This window comes from Anguilla anguilla, chromosome 1 (assembly GCF_013347855.1).
Source record: "Anguilla anguilla isolate fAngAng1 chromosome 1, fAngAng1.pri, whole genome shotgun sequence".
In the NCBI taxonomy this organism is placed as follows: Eukaryota; Metazoa; Chordata; class Actinopteri; order Anguilliformes; family Anguillidae; genus Anguilla; species Anguilla anguilla.
This window is the reverse complement of record NC_049201.1, coordinates 49,581,053-49,601,197: the sequence shown is the minus strand read 5'-3', so window position 1 is coordinate 49,601,197 and position 20,145 is coordinate 49,581,053. Positions and strand designations below refer to the sequence as shown.

The window sequence follows — 20,145 nt, the reverse complement described above, 5'->3', positions numbered from 1 at the left end:
AGAATTAATTAATTTATCCATGCAATTTTTCACACATTACACAGACACACACGTTACGAAAACAATATACAATAATAATAATAATAATAATAATAATAATAATAATAATAACACTGAGCAAGATGAAATGATAAGATCTATCCATCCATTATCTATACCTGCTTATCCTGGGCAGGGTCGTGGTGGGGGGCTTGAGCCTATCCCAGTGTGCGTTGGGCGAGAGACAGGAATACACCCTGGACAGGCTGCCAATCTATCACAGCAAATGATAAGATAAATTAATATATGTATGGATAATAACATTTAATATAGTTGCACTCATTGAATATTTTTAACACTCCTGTAAGACTTTTTCAGATTTCATTGCAATACACAGCCTTATTTTGAGTGGTGTAGAGTATCAGAGAAGCAATGCTAATTATTACCTACATATAACTATAGATCAGAGAAAGTAAAACCTGATGCACACATTGAACATCAAAATATAAAAAATAATTACTGCAGAAATAAATAAAAACTTACATTGAGCACCGAGCATTTGTCATAGAATGGGGTGTATATGCATGTGTGTTTATGTGTGTGGTAGTTGGTCATAGTCCTTTTCCTGGGAAAATATTTCCCTGCAACACTCCTGCTTATGTTGGCATTTTGTGTCCACAAGGCGGGGCTGAAGGTCAAGAGCAATACTGTGCAAATAATCCTTTATGCTATAGAGAGGGTTTAATGATTTTAAAGCATGAGCATCTCCAACGCAACCCTGAACAGCCTCATATATATTCATGTTCATTTACATGCAGTTCATTGCAGCTATGTTGTGGATTATGTGTTGCCTGTCCTGGATAGCCTAAAGCATTGGCTGTACCTGCTAACCTGTGCAGTGATCACTGTGTATGTATGGTATGGAAGCAATGGAAGTGATATGTCATGTTAATAATGTTAGATTGAACCTTTTCCTTTTCAGGGCAGGTTATCAATGGTTTTGGTGAATACTCTTCCCAATAAGACTAGTACAGCCCATTTCATGTAATTGCCTTCATTCCAAAATATAAATACATATATGGGCAGAGGTTTGTTCACACACAGACAAAGGACTGAGGAAGGCAGCAGTTATAGCTACTTTTTCATATGTGAATAGAAAGTATATGGAGAGAAATGAGAATATCCCTGTCATGTCATATGATAGTGATCTCAATGATCTATAATAACATGAGTCTAATTGCTACTATACCATGGAAATAGCACTTACAGTGCTCTCAGGCATCAATAAAAATCCCTTGAGCAAATAAAGGCAGCTGGCACAGATGGGGGTTGGGTGCCATATCTCTCTGTGACATTATCTGTGGATTCAGTTTTTTTTAAATCCAGCACAGGGAGGATAAGTGAGTGTGATGTGGCTCAAAGGCAAGATGTTAAACAATCCTTCCAGGTGCAAGACAAGGATACATGAAAGAACACGGTCGACAAATCCCAGGCTGTCTGAGATAATCCACGACAACCTCAAGGCTCAGAGGTGATTTAACAAAGACTGATAACGGGTGGCTCTGACAACTACAAATCTAGGTCAATAGAGCAAACTAAATTTGTTTGGTCTTTGTGTGCTATTCTGAAAGAAGCTGGTTGGTTTTCGTTGCTTTATACATTCAAACATAATAATACCCCTCTCCCTTTAAAAAAACAAAGCACATTGAACTTTACAGTAAATCAGGCTTGTACAGGCTTGTACTCTTGAGCATCACCTTTTAATACAACTCAATTGAAAATGTGAAGCTTGGTAAAGACTGATTCAATTTAATTGCAAAGTGTAGTGGTGGTAAAACTTCAGTGCGTCTTTACTCTTTTCTTGCTTTATTGTTATTATATGGCCTCGTGTGGGCTGTCTTGGAAGCCCTGCTTTCATGTGGAACGGTAAACAGCTGCATACCTGTGAGTAACTGTGCCTTCTTCCTAGACAAGACAAACAGAAGGAAGAAAAAAACAGCTTAATCTCATTCAGTATCTTCTACATCTTTTGTTCTATCCCTCCAATCAGATTGCAAGACAAAGATGAAGGCCCTCCTTTATTGGTTTGTTGCTGATGATGGAAGCGATAGCCAAAGTAAAAAGGAGACTGGGCACCTTAAAACAATGGCATATGGTACTTATAGTACAGTCCGATTAGTGTTTCTGGTTTTTGTTTAATCTAACAACAATATCAAATGTTTAGGCAGACATTTTAAAAGAAGCACTTATCCACTTCAGTAACCATGATATCATGGTCCTCCAGAATTGGAAAATTCGATTTCAGATAGCTTCACTTATTTTTTGAATGCAAAATAAGAAAGAAATTTTGGACAAATTTAGGTTCTCACCTTAATGCAGCCAAAATAACATATTTGTCATTATGATAATATACCACAAACAAACCCCTTTTTCCCAAATTTCAAATACACTCTGCCCCACTTTTTTAATAAAATGACTTTACTTCTCATATTTCTTAATTTCTTTGAAAGTCTATTAAATAAGAAATGTAATAGACTTTCAAATTATTACAGAATTATCTTTGAAGAAAACCCAGGGGGAATGATTTTTTAATTTTAATTGTTTTGCATTTTATACAATTTTATGTTCACTTAAATTGCTAATTACAATTTTACTTCTATTTATTTGTTTCCGTGTATTACAATTACAATGCCGAGTCTGTTTTTTACAGCTTATTGTTCAATAAAGCATCTTTAAAAATGGGATTATCTCCCTTTTTATTTTGATTGCTTGGGCAACAACAGTTTTTTTTTAACTGCCTACAGCCATATACTGCAAAAGCACAAAAAAGTATTTGATAAGATGCAAAGTATGCTTTTACAAGTACAAGTAATGCTTTGAGAGGTATTTACAAGTACATGTTTTATGCTTTGAGTTGTGTCAGCAACTGGAAATTTGAGAATGAGGCAAATGAGTAAAGAAATCAGTGCCCATGTCCTAGCACGTGGCAATAGCCACTTAGCCACAGTTATGTACACTCACTGGCCACTTCACTTGGTACAGCTATCTAGTACCAGGTAGGGCCTCCTTTTGCCTCCAGAGCAGCCTAAACTCTTTGTGGCATGGATTGAACAAGATGCTGGAAACATTCCTTAGGGATTTTGGTTTTGCTGACTTGATAGCATCACACCGGCCCAGCAGATTTTTCAGCCACACAATGATATCTACAAAATAAAATAACCGATATTTTTTAGTGATTCCAATGCGCAAATACCATATTCATGTTTGTAAATCGCGAAGCATCGGGCCTCCCTTCTCTTTCTTTATTAATGCTTTTAAGAATTATTTCTCCTCACTTGAAATTTTGAAATCCAAAAACAGAATAGGATAAAAAATGTATCAGCTCATGTCTCAGTATATTCTCATTTGACAATTAATGTGTCAGTTGTATATTATGCCTTTTTTCATTAATATGGTCTTATTTCATATATCATGTGCTTTCCGTCCTGTAACTACCCCCGATTTAATGTTGTATTTTCTGTGTTTACGAGTAAATGCAATGCCAATGTTCTCAATTTGTATTGTAAACTTGAATTATATGTTCAATAAAAATGATTTGTGAAGTTACATTTATTTGTGAACCAGGTATATTTATTTGTGCACCAATTATATTTGCTTGTTCGGGTTGTTCGGGAGATATTTTTTTTTGTGAGTGCTAAACATATTTGTGAACTAATAATGTTGCTTATTAGACATGAAAAATATTTGTGTAAGGTTTGTAATATTTATTTATTTATTTGTTAACGAGACAATAATGCCCTCCTATAAGTGGGTCTTGGGTGTGGAAACAAATTGTGGCTGTAAGTGGTGCTGGTAAGTCAGTAGGGGGCAGTCTTAAGTCTGGATAAAATAAAAATAAAAACAAAACAATGCACAAGTGATGTGAACATTGAGCTGTCTCTTGACACTCTGGCTCAGTGTAGATATTATGTCCCATTGGCATGTGTCTCAAAGTGTAGGGAATTCCCCAGTGCCCTGGTCCATTTCCCAGCCTGGCTCTCACAAGCTGGCGACATAATTCTCATTTAATTGGTTAAATAAATGCCAAATGAAACCTTAGTGATAATCCCATCTCTGAATGAAACAGTAAGATCTTTGAAAATTATGAAATGTTACAGTAAATGGTATTATTGTTGTTGTTGTTGTTGTTTTCATTATTATTATATTGGCCCATGCGGTTACTGTCTGGGAACGTCATGGGCTAGACAGGAGGGCTCTAGCTACTTTATACCTGTGGTTACTGCTGTTTAACACACAGTCTTAAACTACAGAATAAATATATCAAATCCAAGAAACCAGATGCAGCTCAGGAGAAAGACGGTACAAAAGAACACAAACATCAGGGCAATTAACTTTGAATAATTCAAGCCTGCTCTGAGAGCACATGGCATTATGAAATAGTAGAAATCAGCACTGTCTCACAGACTACCCTGGAACTGGATCCAAGAGCTAATTATGGAAGAAGCCAGTGGTCCTCTTGAGGCCTGGATACAGGATGATTAGAGCATCAGGGAGTCAAGGCAAGGATCAAAGCTGCATATACCTGTGCTTGAGCCCCAGGTGTGTAATTAAAAATGCAGCTTGCATCCTCTGTATATCATGCTACCTTTAAATTTCCACATATTTTTAAAAAAAGGCAGAGATTTCTACGATGAGAGTGATGAGCAACTCCTCTTCTTGTTTGTGGAAAGAAATAATCCTCTGTTCCTTCTGTCATAAACGTTCACAGTTTTCTGAAAAGCAGAAAAGTTGCAAAAGGCACATCAACTAAATCAGAGCATTTTCTTGGTGGAATGATATGAACCACTGCCATTTTATATGTAGCGAATTGGACCCAGATAAAAATGTAATCTACATTGGCAATTACAGTATTAATTAAAAAGGGACTGTTTCTATATAGATAGCATTTCCTACTCATCCCTTATCTTGTCTGAAGGTTGTTCAAATGTAAAACGCAGAATTAAAGAAATATACCACTGAAAATGCAACAAAAAAAGTTGTTGCTTAAAATTTTGATGTTATGTTCTAAATCTTAAAATAAGGGTATAACAGTTTGATGAGCTCAGCAGCTAGCATGTGGGCACAATCAGCAGACACCAGCATACTTTTCCATTCCTCTTTTTGTATTTGTACAACCTATACAGCATATGTACATATCTCCTTTTCAATAATACCCAAAATTCTGCACATTCATGGTATTCACTCATTATTTCCATCCCCACACCAGATTAATTAATAAAGGTCATCAACTGAAGTGCAAAAATTTCAGTTTTCAGATTAATTCATTATGCAAAATGTCCTAAAAAGGAACCGACAAAAGGAGGGCAGAACATTTCAAGGCTTGCATTGCTGTTTCGCCAGCAGGTGGCAGGCTTCATCCTCATTTTTCTGGGTTCCTTGTTATGGATATTAGCTCCACAAAGCTAAAGTTTGGCAACTCATAACCAGGCTTGGATTGTCCATCCAACCTTCTTACTGGCAGTAATAGCAAACCAGAAGAGGTCACCAAGGTGACCTAATAATTGTGACAGGGCTGTAATTAATACAGCATGGTGCTGTGTTACTGTATACAATGCACCGATTCTGCACACTGCAGTTTAACATCTCAACATTAACTGTTTTCTGTCAACATTCTCAGACCTGCAAGTAAAGCAACATAACTAGTGCAAGTTATCCACGCCAACCACATGGCAAAAAAATTGCTCCCCAATTTTTATTGTGGCCAATTCCCAGTCTTACTGAGATTACTCACCTAGGACATACACTGCAATCATGGAGAGCAAAGAGCACAGACTTCCTTCAGTGCTAGTGAAGACACCTGTTGCTTCTTTCCCTGCTTTGTTGTTACCATAACTAGGCAATGTGACACACTTGGAAGAGAGAGCTATTTTGCCTGTAACAGGCACAACGTAGGGGTGGCATTGCCAGAAGACATCAACAGAGATTGATGAGAGAGAGAGAACAACACCAGCCGACTATCCATCCTGGGTGTGTATGGTCAGTTGCGTCCAGGAGGCGCCCCCACAACTAGCAGATAAGTGATGCAGGGAGATTCTAGCCTACAGTGGTCAGCCTAGCATCAAAACTCTGCACCAAAATGGCCTTTACTGGCTGCGCCACCAAGCACCTCAAATGTGAAGGTGACAAATATCTTTTCATTTAAATGGTGGATCAGATCATTAGATTTTTAAACAGGGGGACAAATAAAGTCTGGGTATTTTCAACACACAGGTACCCTCCCTTTGTCTGCCATTTTGTGAGCATGCTCCTCCTGGCCAATAGAGCAGTACCCAAATTAAAGATGGAGAAACTACCTATGAAAGGTGGGGAAACTAGTAACGAAGTAGCGAGCTACCTACCCAGCATTACTAGTTTCACCATCTTTTAATTGGTTACCTTTCTGTCCAAATGATTTATCCTTAGTTTGGCTAACAAATGAGGACAAATATCCCACCAGGAAGAAGGAATAAGGCACGATTTAATCTGCAGGAAACCTATCGGATAGAACATCACTTCCCAAAATCTTCTGTATCCCATCTGAATATGACCCACTACATGACAGTACAGTGATGAGATGAACAGGAAAATGAAGTTGAACTCTGACCCTGGCTGATCAACCGTTACATAACCAACCATGTGATATTTGGACGGACCAATTGCAGACAGGGGGAGGTCTGCAAACTTGCAGACTGCCTGTGAACAGTTCATGCTGGGGGCTTTCACACACCACGCCGTACAAACTCAATACACCGCATCTTTGTGTTAGTCACTTGTTCAAAATTGGTTATTTTGAACAAAATGCTCTGTTTTGTTCTGAGTATACTGGCTCCTTTAGAGAGTATGGTTTAAATAAAAACTATTTTAATTTGTCAAATTCTACTTTGTTCATTGTAATTCTCAGGTACAAATTTCTCAAATTACAATATAAAACATTCTTATTATCAAATGACTAATTTATATCCTCATAAAAAAACCCATCATCTGTGTTCTCAGAGTTAATTAACAATCTTCAATTTTCTTAATTTATCATCCATTCCTACATAGTGCAGCACAGCACACAATTTCAAACATTTGCCAAATTCAGATAATATTAACATAACATTCTTACTGACCATGTTTGCATGTGACCTGCTTTTCCCCTAGAATGTTTGTTCAAAATTGTGCCAAAATTGATTTGCAAAATGCTACAAAAATAAAAAACAGAATCAGTCAAGGCCAGGTCATGACCTTAAAATAGCAAGGTTCTAAGTGGTTTTTAAAAATCAAAATTAACAAAAATAAATATCCCAATGTCATTAATATTTGCTATTTTAGTACTTGTAAGCTAATGAATCCATCAAGGTAAAAAGACTGAAGCTATATGAAATTGCTGTGTAAAACTGCTGTATCAGATATGCAAAAACTTAAAAACTTTAAAATGATCTCAGAACTGTAAAAATAGCAGATAGAACCTTGTCGCTCTAAAGTCTTGAAGTTATGTTCAGTTCCGAAAGTGGTGCTCACACAGAAGAAACTTTGGAGAATTTTAACCAAGGAGAGTAAACTACACATTTACATTTTTTTTATAGAGCATGCAAAAAATCAACCTCTAAAGACGGTAAAATAAATAAAGGTTTAGCTAATATTAATTTAGAATTATGGTTTATGCAAGGTACTCTACATGGCCAAAAGTATGTGGACACCTGACATCCAACATCTCATCCATAATTATGGGCATTAATAGAATTGGTCCACCTTTTGCTGCCATAACAACCTCCACTCTTCTGGGAAGGCTTTATATTAGATGTTGGAGCATTGCTGAAGTGATTTGCTTCCATTCACCCAGAAGAGCATTAGGGAGGTCAGGCAGTGATTGGGAAATGAGGCCTGGCTTGCAGTTGACTTTCCAATTGATCCCAAAGGTGTTGGATGGGATTGAGGTCAGGGTTCTGTACAGGCCAGTCAAGTTCTTCCACACTGTCCTCGAAAAAACCATTTCTATATGGACCTCGCTGTGTGTCCGGGGGCACTGTCATGCTGAATCAGGCCAGGCCTTCCCCAAACTGTTGGGGAAGCACAGAAGCATCTGGAATGTGATTGTATGCTGCAGCATTAAGATTTGCCTTCATGGAACTAAGGGACCAAGCCCAAACCATGAAAAACAGCCCCAGACCAAGGGGTGTCCAGATACTTTTGGTCATAAGTAGTTCATGAATTCTGACTGTTCATGTGAGGTCAGAAGATACAGAAGTTGATGTTCCTAAGGGCGTAGAGTCTGTTGTCATTGCAGTTATTTCTGTAGGAAACCCTGAAAAGTGCCAAAAATTCCCTGCTGCATTGGTATGGGGCATGGCCCGCCAAGCCGTAACTTGGCAGATGGCATAGTTGCCATCCCAAACTTGACCTAGATAAAACATGCCATTTTAATGTTCTGGGAAATTTATAAATACAGGAAAATGTGAAAATTTCAGAGAGATGGATTTTAAATTTTCAACTGAATTCCAAGGAAATATTTATCTGCACACCTGGCTAATATACTCATGCACACTGCTACAATAGGTAATGCTAGTCGGATGCTACTAGCTAGCTTGCATCTGTCTTCAAAGTGTGAATTGAAGAACTTAAAACAAAACCTTATTTTAACTTCATTCAAGGATGGCCTCAAAAAACAACGCTACCGATTTTACCTTTGCCTCTACCTAGGCACTCTATTCCAGATTGGTTATTCTCTGAAAAATGTGCTTTGCAAAGTGGGAAGGGAGTCAAGTCAAATAGAGCTCTAATCATTTTACAGGCTATTTTTAGCCCTAGTGCAGGTCAATGAGAAAGTGGATGACCTTGCGTTCAAACATACTAAAGCGAGAAGAGAAACTCCCTGTAACTGTCATCATGCTGAGGTCATGGGTTCTTCTGCAGAGAGCTCGGCCAGACAAAACGTGGGGCAGCTCTGCTCATCTGCCAGTAAAGTTTTGAATCAGTTCTATTTGGGGGTTTGCATAAACCTTCTGAAAGGGTGTTAATTGGTGATTCATTCAGAGCAAACACTGCTTGATGGTTCTGGTACCCAGACTGTCCAGCCTGGTCCTGGGCTGTTGTTGCAAGACCACACCTCCTGTGGAGAGATTGTGGCAACCACAGCAGTTCATGTCAGTCATGCCCTGCACAAAGAATGAGTCACTCCCCTCTCAGTAACACGTCTGCCAAGAGGAGAGTGAAGTACCAGAATAATCTTACTCAGTGCCGCCTGTTACATATTACTTTTCACATGAACTGAGAGGTTACCTGGAAAAATAAGGAGAGGAATAACAGGAAGATGTATCATTCATTGATACTGTGCAATTTATGATCCACCAAAATACATTTCATTTTCTCAATACAGGCTAATTTGTAATAAAAAAATATTAAAATCCCCTCATGAGATAAAAATAAAATCATAAGTTAGAAGTTTGTTAATGCATTTTCAGATTCCCAATGTGCTTGTTTAACTGTAGCTGCAGTAACTGTAGTACAGTAGTACTGGTAGACTAATAATGAGTTCAGCTCCCAGTGCTGTACACACACACACATACACTCACTCACACACTTACACGCTCGCACGCACGCACGCACACCCACATGCACACTTGTCCTCAGAACTGAACCCATCCTATCAGTCAGCACTGTGACTGCTGTGCCTATGAGAAGAGGGGGTAGGGGACATATGGGAGGGGAGTGCAGGGGCGTGGGATGGGGTGCAGCTGGCACCTTAACTCACAGTTGGCTGAAATAGCGACCCCACCTCTACCATTTAATTTCAGCTCCAAACCCATGACTCCATACACTGCCTTGCTGTGAGTCTGGACAGGGTCTGCCCCTCTGAACACTCACCACTCTGGTATGCTGGGTCCTGTTTCTCTAATTACCAGTGGGCAGCCATTTTTACCTTCTTACTAAATATGCTATCACAATTATAATGGTACTTCTGTGAGTACTAACAGCCTTATCGCCATTTAAAGACTTAGAAAAGTAAATATACCAGACCAAAGCCTAAAGCTGGATTATGAAACACCAGCGACAGCAGTAGTTCACTTTCTTCTTCATTCCTTACTGAGACACTGTTATTAATGTTAACCGACTTTAAGTGAAATCAGCAGGGTCTAGTTAGATGACCAAACACAAATACAAGTAGAGCCTCCCTTGTGCCAAGCAGGGAAAACACTGGTTACCTTTTGCCTATATCCTGTGTGGACAACCCTGCCAACGAGTTCTAGAACAACTCACAATTCCAGGAATACAAATTATTAGAATCTAAGATTAAGCAGTTATTTTCCCTCGCCAGTCAAACACAAACATAGTTATCATAGTTGTTAGCTTAGCCGAAGTACTCAGTTTGTCTTATGAACATGCATAAACCAAAGGGTAACTTAAAATAAGGGAAAACAATACTAACCCCCTACTAACCCCGGTTACTAAACCCCCTCCTCCTGAATATAGTGCCTATATTCAGACTTGCAAGACTTCCACACCAAAAAACAAGTGGTTTTGGCTAAGTTTGAGCTACACATGCTGTTGAAGCACATACTGAGAAAAATTGTTTTGCAAAATCACAGCAGGCTGTGATACTTCTCAAGGTAGCCATTGCAAGTCTACATAAAGGCATATGCATATAATGCAAAATGAGATACATAACACTGAAAAACAACACATCACCAATTTTTAAAATTTTTTTTAAAGAAAAGCAATTTGGTTATATCAGCAGTAGTTATGTTCACCTTAGAGGAGACTGTGGATTTACCATTTCAAACGTAGATGCAACAGACTAAAAAATCCTAAATTTAGCAAGTAGCTGGGTTAATGCCCCAGTTCTTGTGGTAATTCATTAATAATTAATTAGAATAACACTTATGTAATCCTTAGTTAAACAACTACAGTTCACATGTACAGAAGATAAGTATTTCATTCCAAACCATTATTAAATGTTGAAGATCATTTTTGAATCAAGCAAAGACAATATAATGTCCATTTTCATTCATAATTAAATATACATGTCAATGATTAGCACCTGACCTGACAAAAAAGACGCTTTATACAACCCACTTGTAATTATCACATTGCCTGGTGGGGCACACAAGATATTTCACCTTTTTTGTGCAAGTGTTTGGGCTTAAGTTGACCTTGCCCTCTCAGCTCTGAATAGGCTCCTAAGAGATTTTAACAGGGAAAATGTTTGCTAACAAATCAAAACCAGCTATTTATTCATCAGCTATTTACTGATAGTTCATAGATTCTTGGGACCAGAAATTAAGGCATAGGGGCGCTGTCTGTTTATTATGGAGCTGTTCCAATATACCAAGCATAGAAGAATGGCGAGACAACTGCAGTTTATCGGATCAATATAACAGGGCAGCGTCCTCAGTGGACCTTCCAGAGGGGAATGTGTCTGGCCTTCCTGTCTCTCATCCAGTGGCCCATCGGGGCACCATTCCAAAATCGCCGTCACTCACCCATCCCTGCCAAAAACAAAGCGCGACGATGTTCCCGCACACGACACCGGAAACACACTACACAAAACAAAGACAGATTCCTTGAGATTTTACTGGTTGAAGACAAATATTCCCCATTCTTTTTTATTTTACACGTGGCACTGTTTTTATTCCACAGTAATTCACATTAGAACTTTATTATGTTATTGTAACACTGCATTTTATTGTGTGGTGCACCTGTTGTTAAAATTCTACAATGTGATTTTGATTTCTGTGACCCCCAAAGCAATGATACTCAGCTGTGAGACCTGCAGGTGTGAAATAACTTCACACTTGATCTTTAAATGCAATAATTTCATGGCCCGTGCAGACATGTAAAATTACCTTTACGAAATAAATTGCTGATTAAGTGCACTAGAGTTTAGATGCCCATTAGGTTTTGCGAATTAACGAGTGATGTGAAAGTGAATTATTAAAGTAACATTTCTATTAAATTGTTGGATTTGTTGAATTGTTGGAATATGGATTCTATAGCCTACGATAATCGAATCAAAAATAAGAATTGTTCTATTGTTTTATATTAGAGCTTATTGTTGACATTTTGTAACAGACAGCTTTTCAAGAGAAGAAAAGATACAAAGTATTAGATTAACTGGCACTTTATTTTCGTTTTTTCCCAAATAATACCAAGTCGTTTTGTTGCGTTTAACATTGTGGATATGTACCAAGAGAAACGTACTGCCAGGAAATGTTTATAATGTCCATTTTGCCGCGCTCAAACTTTTTATTTAAAAATTTCAATCCGTCACCATAAGAGTGGGAATCTATGTGACTCACACAGGGACTTACCAGAATCCTCATCGGTTTTACATGCCAAGGCAGTTGTGTACCACGCTGTTTTCATATTGATTGCACGCTGCACATCACCCGGTGATCACGCGTCCTTTCCCTTCTTATTGGCTAATGCTCAACACACCTTTACATTTGATTGGTTGGCCATTGAACCCTGCCTTCAACATTCAGCAATTGAAACTCTGGCTGAATGAAGCAGGAAAAGAGAAAAGAGAAACATGCCTGGTCACATTTAGTTCCAGGCAAGAGGCTTGACTGCGGAGGTCGACTACGTTGTAATAGTTGTAACAAACAAAATACATTTTATGTACGGTAGTTTTGCAAAGAAAATGTTAAACTGTGCGCATTATCACCACCACCAGCCTTGTGATGTAAGTAAATTAGATTTTTTTGCCCATGTGAAAAATATTCATCAGATCTGTTGAGAGTAAATCTGGAATTACGCTACCTAACATTTAAACTTAATAAATTGTGGTGTCTTTTGCTTGCAGTCGACGAAGCAATCTTAGTAGATTGCTTTTATTGACCTGTCACAGAAAAATGAACATTTTCCAACTGTATTAGCTAGCGTGGTTTCGCGACCTTTAAAGCAGTATTTATCAAGCAACGATACCAATCTATTTGAATGGCTTACCAGAGGTTGTTATAATGCAGACTTTTATTCGTGATTGTATTGTAAATTCAAAATATGTCAGCAGCGCTCAATGTAGATAAGAGGCCGTGTGCTGGCTGGTCACTATCTGAATGTTTTTTCTGCGTATCCAACTACGGTTGGTTTCAGAGAAGTGGGTGAAAGGTTGCAGAGCCGCAGTGCTTTGGGTTCACGTGTGGAGTGCTGAAGAACAGCGGCCGATCACGCACTCTTCACATGCACACCCACCTCTAATCAACTCTAGTGAAATGGCAAGATAGTCAAGTTTCCCTCTGTGGCACAGGGCTTGTTCGCCTTGGCCTCGGTTTAGAGCTGGCGCAGTGCAGATACTATGATATTAATATTGTGGGAAGGCGTTCATTTAATCACCGGTTTTGAGCCTAGGTTTATGCAGGGCCACCTTTGTTTAGCAGATTATTGTTTTTTATTTTAAGGTTAAGGAAGTCTGTGTTACATCGGGAAAATATCAACTGCCCCACATTATAGTTTGACCCAGTTGTCATACAAAACGTGAAAATGCATGTGAAATAGGGCATATTCTCTTCCCCTTATGTAATAAACTACGTCGATTATGGTCACAGTGTTTCACTCGTCTAAGTAGTATATTCTCTCATTCCTTTCATCTTATAATTAACATTTTATAATCATTCGTCATTGAGCTACGTTATATTCTCAGTCATGGCCGATATCGTGGAAAAACGTACATTTCTTGCATAATTCCTGTAGCATGGTTTGAATTGAAATGGGCATTACGATTTGAATCAGATATAGACTTTAGATGTGCACCACACCTAACATGACTAATCAGTTAGAGGCACATCGTTCTTATTTTTTAAACAAGACACTTGGGTAAATTCCATCTGTATGGCCTCACTGAGCAAACATTTTCTCACTGATCAACAATTCAGTGAGCACACACTTCTCTAAATGTACTCTTGCTGAATTCTCAGTCACCAGCCATTGCTGTTCTGCCTTGTTTTTTCCAGCAATATATTAATTATATATTCCAGCATTAATACAGAGAGTCATTGGCCAAATTTCAGCCTACCAAATACTAAGGGCCACACCTCCCATTCTTATCTTTGCTGTGGAGTTTGACATCTGTACCACAAGCCAATGATTTTGTGAAGGTTCCTTCTAACATTTTTCTGAAATGATCACTGAATTGTTCTTCATAGTTCTGTTCTTTATATTTTTATGTTTTGCATTGTACCCTATGATTGTACCCCATATTGACACCTTTGGCTCCACACAGAGGCGTCACTAGGGGGGTGCGGGGGGTGATTTGTTTGTGCAGTGTTTTGTGAAGCGATGAGTTGAAACAGCTAATTATTTCTCTGATTCTCTTTACTGCTGGTTGATTTATTTAGCGGTATTTATTGCGCACACACCCGCTAGCCCCCCCCCCCGGTCGACAAAATTCAACTCCCACATAAATTAAAGTGGGAGTGTGCAAACTAACAGTTATGCAGTACTGTTACTGTAATGTTACAGCATGATCCAAACAATACTGGTTTCAATACTACCCAGATGTCCAAAGAACAAAACGTGACAGTATTCCAGTCCTCCTAGAAGGATTGCAGTACCGATTAAAAAAAGGCTTCCCCTAATTGGGACAAAGACTACTTTGGGGAAAGCTTACTTCACAGAGAAGGCCGAAGGTTGCATTGGCTGTGCTGGAGGTGTCTCCGGCCCCCTGTGCGTGACTGTGCGATGACAGCGGTGGGCGTTGTGTCTGTGCTCCTGTGACTGCAGGGTCAGCTGGCAGGGGCGGCCGGACCGAGGGACAGCGCGGGGCTCTGGCGCTACCCGGCGGAGAGGGGCGACATCGAGGCCGTGGAGGCGCTCATGGCCATGAGCAGCAGCTGGAAGGCCGGGGGCCACGCCCCCCGCGACCTCCGACCCCTCACGCCGTCTTCGGACATCTCTGAGGAGGGCGCCCTCGTGCCCGGCTCTGCGGAATTTCAGGGGTCGCCCTTTGTGAGTGTCCTGTCCTCTTACGCTTGTCCTGACCGCTGGTCCTGGGTTAAAGACTGGTCAAAATCATGATTGATCAGTTATATTCTGCTCATTGATTTGAAATTTACATTCAGCCAAGTGTCATACAGTGTATGTTGTCAAATTAGTGTATTTATGTTCAAATCTGGCCAGTATGATATAGTGTTAAATCTGAATATGAGCAAATTTCCTCCAAAAATATTGAGCCTGTAGGCGAGTTGTGGGCACCAGGATCAAAGGTTTTGTTGTGAATGAAGTGTAACTGGGGCAGCACCGTGTGCATGTACACACGGCCTCACGGAACCCATCGCCATAACTTTGCAAGCAAAGCAAATAAAAAAAATGATTTTGTTTTTGCAGTGTATGACACCACCGTGCAGCCCTCCAGACTTTGAGCCTGTGCACCCCGCTCAGTCTGCTGTGTGCCGGACGCCGCAGCCGGAGGAGGAGCTGGGTCCAGCGCCCGCCGTGCCGCCCAGATCCCACACCGCCAGCGTGATCCGCCACACGGCCGACTCCCTGCCCTGCACCTGCAGCGCCTGTCCCGCCGACCGGCCGGACCAGGACTCCTGCGGGGAGCGGGTGCCCGGCGGGGGCGGCGCTGCCGGGTGCCCGTCGGACGTGCCGATGGACCGAGGCGCCAGGGTGGACCCTGTGCTGCCAGCCTCCGGCCCCTCAGGACCGCTATTGACATTGACCCCAGTTACTATGACTGCCCCAACTGGCCCTCCTGCCCCTACTCTGCCTAGCTGTTCTGCCCCTGCCCCAACTTGCCCTCCTGCCTCTGCCCCGGCTGGTTTGGCCCCTGTGAGGGTCTCTCCGGTGCCCGTCCTCAGCCAGATGGTCTCCATGCCCCGTGCCACGCGCCCCGTGGCCATCATGCCCGCCCCGGGCCCCGCAGAGAGCCAGCAGCAGTCAGCGGTCTGCCAGCCCCTGGTGCTCATGGGAGGGCAGGTCGCCAGGGGCCCCGTCATGTTCCTCGTCCCCCAGCTGGTGACCCCAAAGCAGCCCCTGGCGGGCGCGACCGCCGTCGGCAGCAGGCTTCCCGCCATCGCCCCGGCGCCTGGCTTTGTCCCTGTGGTGCAGAAGAGCAGCCCGCCGCCCGCGGAGCCACGGGTTCGAAACCACGTCTGCTCCCACCCCAGCTGTGGGAAGACCTACTTCAAGAGCTCCCATCTGAAGGCCCACACGAGGACTCACACAGGTAAGGGTTTGTTCTCCTACACGGCGGAGCTTGTTGGGTGAGCTTTACCTCAGGAGACAATCTGCCTGCAAGGCCACATATGCACCTGCAATCGAATGGGGTGACATACCAGGGATACACAGAAATGGATATTGACATTTTAATACATTTGAATTGCTACCTTCATTTTTTGTGACACGAAGGACAGTTAAATGAAGTATTTTGTGGCTGTCTGACGGGCCCCCCCCCCACTACTGTACAGTGTAGCACTGAATGTGGTTGGCTTTATTCTGCGTTTCATTGTGCTGGTGGAGGAGGAGGTGGGGTCTTGTGTAACGAGGCTGGTGTCCTCCACAGGTGAGAAGCCTTTCTTCTGCAGCTGGGAGGGGTGCGAGAGACGATTCGCCCGCTCGGACGAGCTGTCCCGCCACCGCCGCACCCACACGGGGGAGAAGCGCTTCGCCTGTCCCATGTGCCACAGCCGCTTCATGCGCAGCGACCACCTGGCCAAGCACGCCCGCCGGCACCTGAGCGCCAAGAAAGTGCCCTACTGGCAGATGGAGGTCAGCTTCCTCAAGGACTTCACCACAGTGTGCCCTCCGCCCTTAGCTTTGCCCTGAGGGTCCTGCTACACTGCGCCCTACACCCTTTACCCTGAGGGTCCTGGTACAGTGCGCCCTACACCCTTTACCCTGAGGGTCCTGGTACACTGCGCCCTACACCCTTTACCCTGAGGGTCCTGGTACAGTGCGCCCTACACCCTTTACCCTGAGGGTCCTGGTACAGTGTGCCCTACACCCTTTACCCTGAGGGTCCTGGTACACTGCGCCCTACACCCTTTACCCTGAGGGTCCTGGTACACTGCGCCCTACACCCTTTACCCTGAGGGTCCTGGTACAGTGTGCCCTACACCCTTTACCCTGAGGGTCCTGGTACACTGCGCCCTACACCCTTTACCCTGAGGGTCCTGGTACACTGCGCCCTACACCCTTTACCCTGAGGGTCCTGGTACAGTGTGATCTCCACCAGCACTCTAGGGATATGCGGAAAGAACTTTAGGAAGATGGCTCACTCAGAGAGGATCCCTACAGCACAATAATTCAATTGCACTCAGACATTTTGGGTTAGTTTTGCAGCTATGCCCAGGTTTCCATTGCAGTTCAGGTAAGATGGGAAGTCAGGGAGGACTTTGAACTTTGCTGCTGTTGGTACTACTACGTACTACTTTTGTGGGGTTTTCTTTTGTTTAAGATTTTTGTTTACACTATGTAAGACTACTGTAATTATGTCAGCATTATGTTTTATACCAAAGTCAGGGGTGACCCGGTTGTAGAAGGTCCCTGCTGATCGTAATCATGACCTATGCTTGTCTGTTTCCTGTCAGAATTTTCTGAAGCACTGTCGCCATGGTAAAGAGTCAAACGGCACCTGTTCAGCTGCAGAGCTGCAGCCAGGTTGGCTTGAGGTAGAGCCTAAGCTTGCAAAGCTGGTATGGCACTATTGCATTTCCATTGCATCACCCATAAGCCTTCGCACCCAAACGAAGCACGTGACATTGCACTTGCCTGGACAGGTTTGTGCACTTATGGGCGGCATTTGTACCTGCAAATTGCTTCTGAAATATAATAATTAACAAAGATTCCCCTTGGTAATATTGTCAGAGCTGGAATTCATGCTTCTGTTTGGGACATCTTTCCTTTGCAAGTAAAAGAAATGCAATTTGTTTAGTACAGACAAAGCTTCGGAAATGCCTCTGCCTACGGTTCACTTGTATGCCAGCCAGCAGAAGTAATAATGCCAGATTGAGCCGACACAAACAGCTTTAATCTGGATGGAGAAAATAATGTAGTGGAAATCACCTCAGACCAAACTGGTTCCTGCTCTGTAGTAACAATGCAGGGCTGCTCTTTGTCTGTCACCTGGTCTCGCCAAACTGAATGAACAGAACTAGTCCTCATTTAGCGTAGCAGTGTTATAGTTAAGGGCTTAATCACGATGCAGCAAACTGCTTAATGAGAGTCTGAGCACAAGTGACTTGTCCTCTTAAAAAACAGACTTATGGGCGAAGTTCACACTTCATTCACTTCATGGAGTTGTTACTGTACAATGCAGTGTTAAATACATTTTCCATCAACCAGCAGTTTTCTTTTTTACATTTGTTTTCATTGGTGATTTATTTGTGTTTTTGGCTTGGAGTTTGGTGAAGGGAAATTTTGTTTGATACTGTTTGTGAACTGTGACCAATATCAATTGTTTTCAAATTTGCTTAAATTAAGGAATTATCATCCCAAATTATTTAGTTAGTTTTTTCCAATCGCCTTTAGATCAGATTCCCAGATAAAACTACTGAACTTATTTCATTGAATTTTGTTTAATGTGTTTTGAACATTGTAACAAAGAATATAAAATAGAATATACAATTTTGACCAAATCAATATTGGGAAAAATATCAAAGGTTAGGTTATATAATACCTGGAATATCGAATGAACCAACTATTTTATATTGATGATTTTGCACAGAACTTCTGATTTGTTTTCTAAGATAATAAACATATTTTGTTATAAACTTTGTGCATGGCATCATTTTGTCAACACTTTGATGAACACTTTGACTACATCCAGTCTGCAGCTAAAGGTACCCAAATCCTGTTTTTTTCATCTCAGTTGACGCATTTTGGATGTTTCCAGAAGTGTGAACCGTATGTGGGATGTGATGTGGACTCTCAAAATGGAATTGTTCAGTGCACACGTGTCTAGTACACGGGTGTATGCCAGTTGGACTGGGTTGGCACAGAGGGGCATTCTGTCCCCAAACAGATGTACACAAGCAAAGTGACAGTGAAGTCTCTCCATGCAAAAGGTTAATGTCTGCACTGACTGTACTGTTGGCTCACTTTTCATTAAAATGAACACGAAGAGACAGTCTAAAATAAAATAAGGATCTGTGCAGCCAATCAGAATTGAACATTAATGCCTGCAGTCAAAATGTAGCCACTGTGAGCTGGACTGTCTTCATGGTCGTGGTGCCACATAGCACTGACAGCAGGAGACAGAGGCATAACAGGAAGAGATATACGAGACAGCTATGTAAGACTGAGCTATACCAGCTCTGTATGTTTATGAGGAACAATTCTGTACTGGATCAGCATCCATTCACTACGAGTATTGTGGCAGAACGTAGAGTTTTGAATTTGAACAAAACACAAAGTTAAATATGAAAGGACTGCACATGTTTGAACTCCCCTGAATTGATATCAGAGATTGCAACTGGTGAACTCAAGTGGGCATTCCAAAAAACGTGAAAAAGAAGGAAAAAGCATTGAAGAAGTTAAAAGCATTAAAGAAGTTATGTTCCTGGGGCTGGTGCATAGTTACTAAGCAATTATTTTCCTGTAAGCAACATATTAAACTGTACACCTATTCGTATTATTAATGCTGTTTATCTTTCACATACACTTACTGCACAACATGTAGCATTAAATGTTGTCACAGCAACCATTTTACTATTCAATGACTCTTAATACATTCTTGTCACATTTAAGAAAACGAATTAAACAACTACTTCAATAAAGGAACCATAAAACTGATTATTACTTCCATGAAAGAAGCACATGTACCAACAATTTCTTAGGTGACCTGGCAGATATAACCTTTCATATGGCCTGGGCACTGAAACATTGTTTTCTTTGCATTCTCAATTTCATGATCATGAAAAAAACATGAGTATGGATCCCAATTATTTTCTCCAATATTTTGATTGAGCCTGATGCAGCAGTAGAGAACACAGACTGTACTTCATTTATTATTTTTATCATATTTTTGTTTTCTTTCCTTCCTGCTCAAAAATAGTCAGTAGAAAACAATTAGACCAAAGCAGCTAAGCAGCTGGGGATGTTTGACACACTGTGACTCAGTTTCAGGCAGGCTGTGCAGGTTATATGTACTAACCGGACTGCTAGCCCCAATGTTCCCTCCGTAGACTGCGTTTCCTTACAGTAGGA

General features: G+C 41.3%; 1 protein-coding gene and 1 long non-coding RNA gene across 3 annotated transcripts; one reads left to right on the top strand and one right to left on the bottom strand.

Moving 5' to 3' along the window:
- Positions 1-11,277: 11,277 nt before the first annotated feature.
- LOC118214989 lies at positions 11,278-12,533 on the bottom strand. The gene is made up of 2 exons (XR_004762740.1): positions 12,309-12,533; positions 11,278-11,486 (listed from the first exon to the last, which is right to left on the bottom strand). It is a non-coding gene; the product is annotated as an uncharacterized LOC118214989 (long non-coding RNA).
- LOC118214974 (Krueppel-like factor 10) lies at positions 12,487-18,710 on the top strand. Of its 2 annotated transcripts, XM_035395302.1 has the most exons (5): positions 12,487-12,682; positions 14,719-14,943; positions 15,322-16,165; positions 16,502-16,766; positions 16,805-18,710. In XM_035395302.1, the coding sequence occupies exons 1-4, from the start codon at positions 12,617-12,619 to the stop codon at positions 16,762-16,764; spliced, it is 1,398 nt and encodes a 465-aa protein (XP_035251193.1). In that variant the 5' UTR covers positions 12,487-12,616; the 3' UTR covers positions 16,765-16,766; positions 16,805-18,710. The 2 variants fall into 2 exon arrangements, with proteins under 2 accessions (XP_035251193.1, XP_035251185.1); XM_035395294.1 differs by having other exon boundaries at positions 16,502-18,710.
- The last annotated feature ends 1,435 nt before the right edge of the window (positions 18,711-20,145 follow it).